Source organism: Lontra canadensis, unplaced genomic scaffold (assembly GCF_010015895.1).
Source record: "Lontra canadensis isolate GAN:19392208 unplaced genomic scaffold, GSC_riverotter_1.0 scaffold176, whole genome shotgun sequence".
Lineage (NCBI taxonomy): Eukaryota > Metazoa > Chordata > Mammalia > Carnivora > Mustelidae > Lontra > Lontra canadensis.
Genome location: NW_022631170.1, coordinates 903112 through 905258, shown reverse-complemented (window position 1 = coordinate 905258; position 2147 = coordinate 903112). Strand labels below are relative to the sequence as shown.

Genomic DNA, 2147 nt, shown 5'->3' with positions numbered 1-2147 from the left:
ACCACTTTTTAAAATATCTATATAATATTCAACATATACATAGTTCATTCACCTTCATTTAATTGCTGGACATTGAGACCATCCCTGATTTTCCTTTTTTTCTCATTAAACTTTTGTTTTAATGGGTCTCAAAATTCTGTGACAGATTTTTGGTCAAGTTGTTTCCATTAAAAAGTACTGATTTTAAAAACTAACAACCTGGGGTGCCTGGGTGGCTCAGTGGGTTAAAGCCTCTGCTTTCGGCTCGGGTCATGATCCCAGGATCCTGGGATCGAGCCCCGCATTGGGTTCTCTGCTCAGCAGGGAGCCTGCTTTCCTTCCTCTCTCTCTGCCTGCCTCTCTGCCTACTTGTGATCTCTGTCTGTCAAATAAATTAAAAAAAAAAAAAAAACTTAAAAAAAAAACTAATAACTTAAAACTGCCACACACACACACACACACACACACACACACACACACACACACACAAAATGGTCCACAAAACATTCTCCTTTCCTTCTGAAGGTTTTACGAAGCATTGTTATCATTAACCAGTCTTTTACTATTAAACTTAAATGGCCAATTGACACAAACAGTTCTGAGACCGTTCTTCCACCACTGATTAAGACTGGGGTAGCAGGTATTGGGGATAATATTCATTTAGCCTTCTGAGCTTTCTGGGCAGATTTGGTGACCTTGCCAGCTCCAGCTGCCTTCTTGTCCACTGCTTTGATGACACCCACAGCAACCGTCTGTCTCATGTCACGAACAGCAAAATGGCCGAGAGGAGGATAGTCAGAGAAGCTCTCAATACATGTAGGCTTGCCAGGAACCATATCAACAATGGCAGCGTCAACAGATTTCAAGAACTTGGGACCATCTTCCAGCTTTTTTCCAGAACGACGACCTATCTTCTCCTTCAGCTCAGCAAACTTGCAAGCAATGTGAGCTGTTGTGACAATAGCAGTTGTAAACAGTACTAGAATAAGCCCTTAGCATATAAATCTTGGGCTGAATTATTGATGATTTACTTAGGACTGATTCCCAAATATAGAATGGATGTTTTCTATTATTTCATGCCGCTTGTTTTCTTGAAATTAAGACCCTTCCCCACCACCACCACTATATTATCCCAGAAGCTCTCCTTCTGCCTCATTTCTAAACCACTGAGTTAAGTTACTATCATATATGTCTAGACCCTAGGTTTGAAGAACGCCAGAGGAAAAGTTGGAGATCTGGAAATTCTGAATTCCTCAGCAATTTACTTATCAATCAAGTGATTCTGGCATGTTACCTGAGGTCTTCAGTTCATGTTTTCTCACCTGGAAAATGGGACACTAAGAGTACCTCCCTCAAAAGTTAATGTGAGGATTAAATCAAATATATCATATGATAAAGGCTTCGTAAACCATCATGCCTTCTAGCAAACATCAGTTGCTGTTCCCTTTAGTAGTACAACAGATTTAGACAGCCTTCAATGATAAAAGAGAAAGACTAGTTTTCTGCTCATTGGCTCTTTTGGTAAATCTAAATCATTCTTTTAAAAATGTTGTTTTTTAAAAAGTTTGCAAAACCGAGGGAGAAATAACAGCTGTCACAAAGAACACTTCCCAAGTCTACCAAGCATTCATGTCATCCTGGAGGTTTTGAAAGGTTTTGCTTCCATGCGGAATTAACAAACCTAAATGCCTCCAACCACAAGCATGCCAGAGACCTAGTGAACCCAACCCCATGGGGTAACAGTGTAGGACAGCCCAATAACCTGAGGCTTTTCCCTCCAACCTGGGACAGGCTACAACTTTCAGACCAACTGATTGGCTCAAGTTCCTTCCGAAGGGATATTTAATGCTGAAGGAAGATGTTGCTAAGACACCAGCCAGCAGAGAAAGGAGAAGTGAGGAGAGACAGTTGGTCTCACCCCCCAGGAAAAAATGTGATCCAGCCTCTATCAGTGCAGAAAAGATTCAGGACAGACAGATATGTGAGAAGCTGGGGACGTACACACTGTTAGGTTTGTGAAGAGGTAACTAGGCTAAAAAGAAGTGTTCCGGGCAGACATCACATTGTAGTGGAATAAGAAAGAAGGAAAAGCGTCATTTTATGATCCAATCATAGGCAAGGATTAGAATTTCAGGAGTCAACCCAGAAATCTCAGGGGTACAGTGACA

The 2147-nt window shown here is 41.2% G+C and overlaps 1 protein-coding gene across 1 annotated transcript; it reads right to left on the bottom strand.

Annotated features, from left to right (window-relative positions):
• Positions 1-520: 520 nt before the first annotated feature.
• On the bottom strand, positions 521-1712 carry LOC116860480 (elongation factor 1-alpha 1-like). The gene is made up of 2 exons (XM_032846536.1): positions 1661-1712; positions 521-958 (listed from the first exon to the last, which is right to left on the bottom strand). Exons 1-2 carry the CDS (start codon positions 1710-1712, stop codon positions 636-638), a joined length of 375 nt encoding a protein of 124 aa, XP_032702427.1. The 3' UTR covers positions 521-635.
• Between the last annotated feature and the right edge of the window lie 435 nt (positions 1713-2147).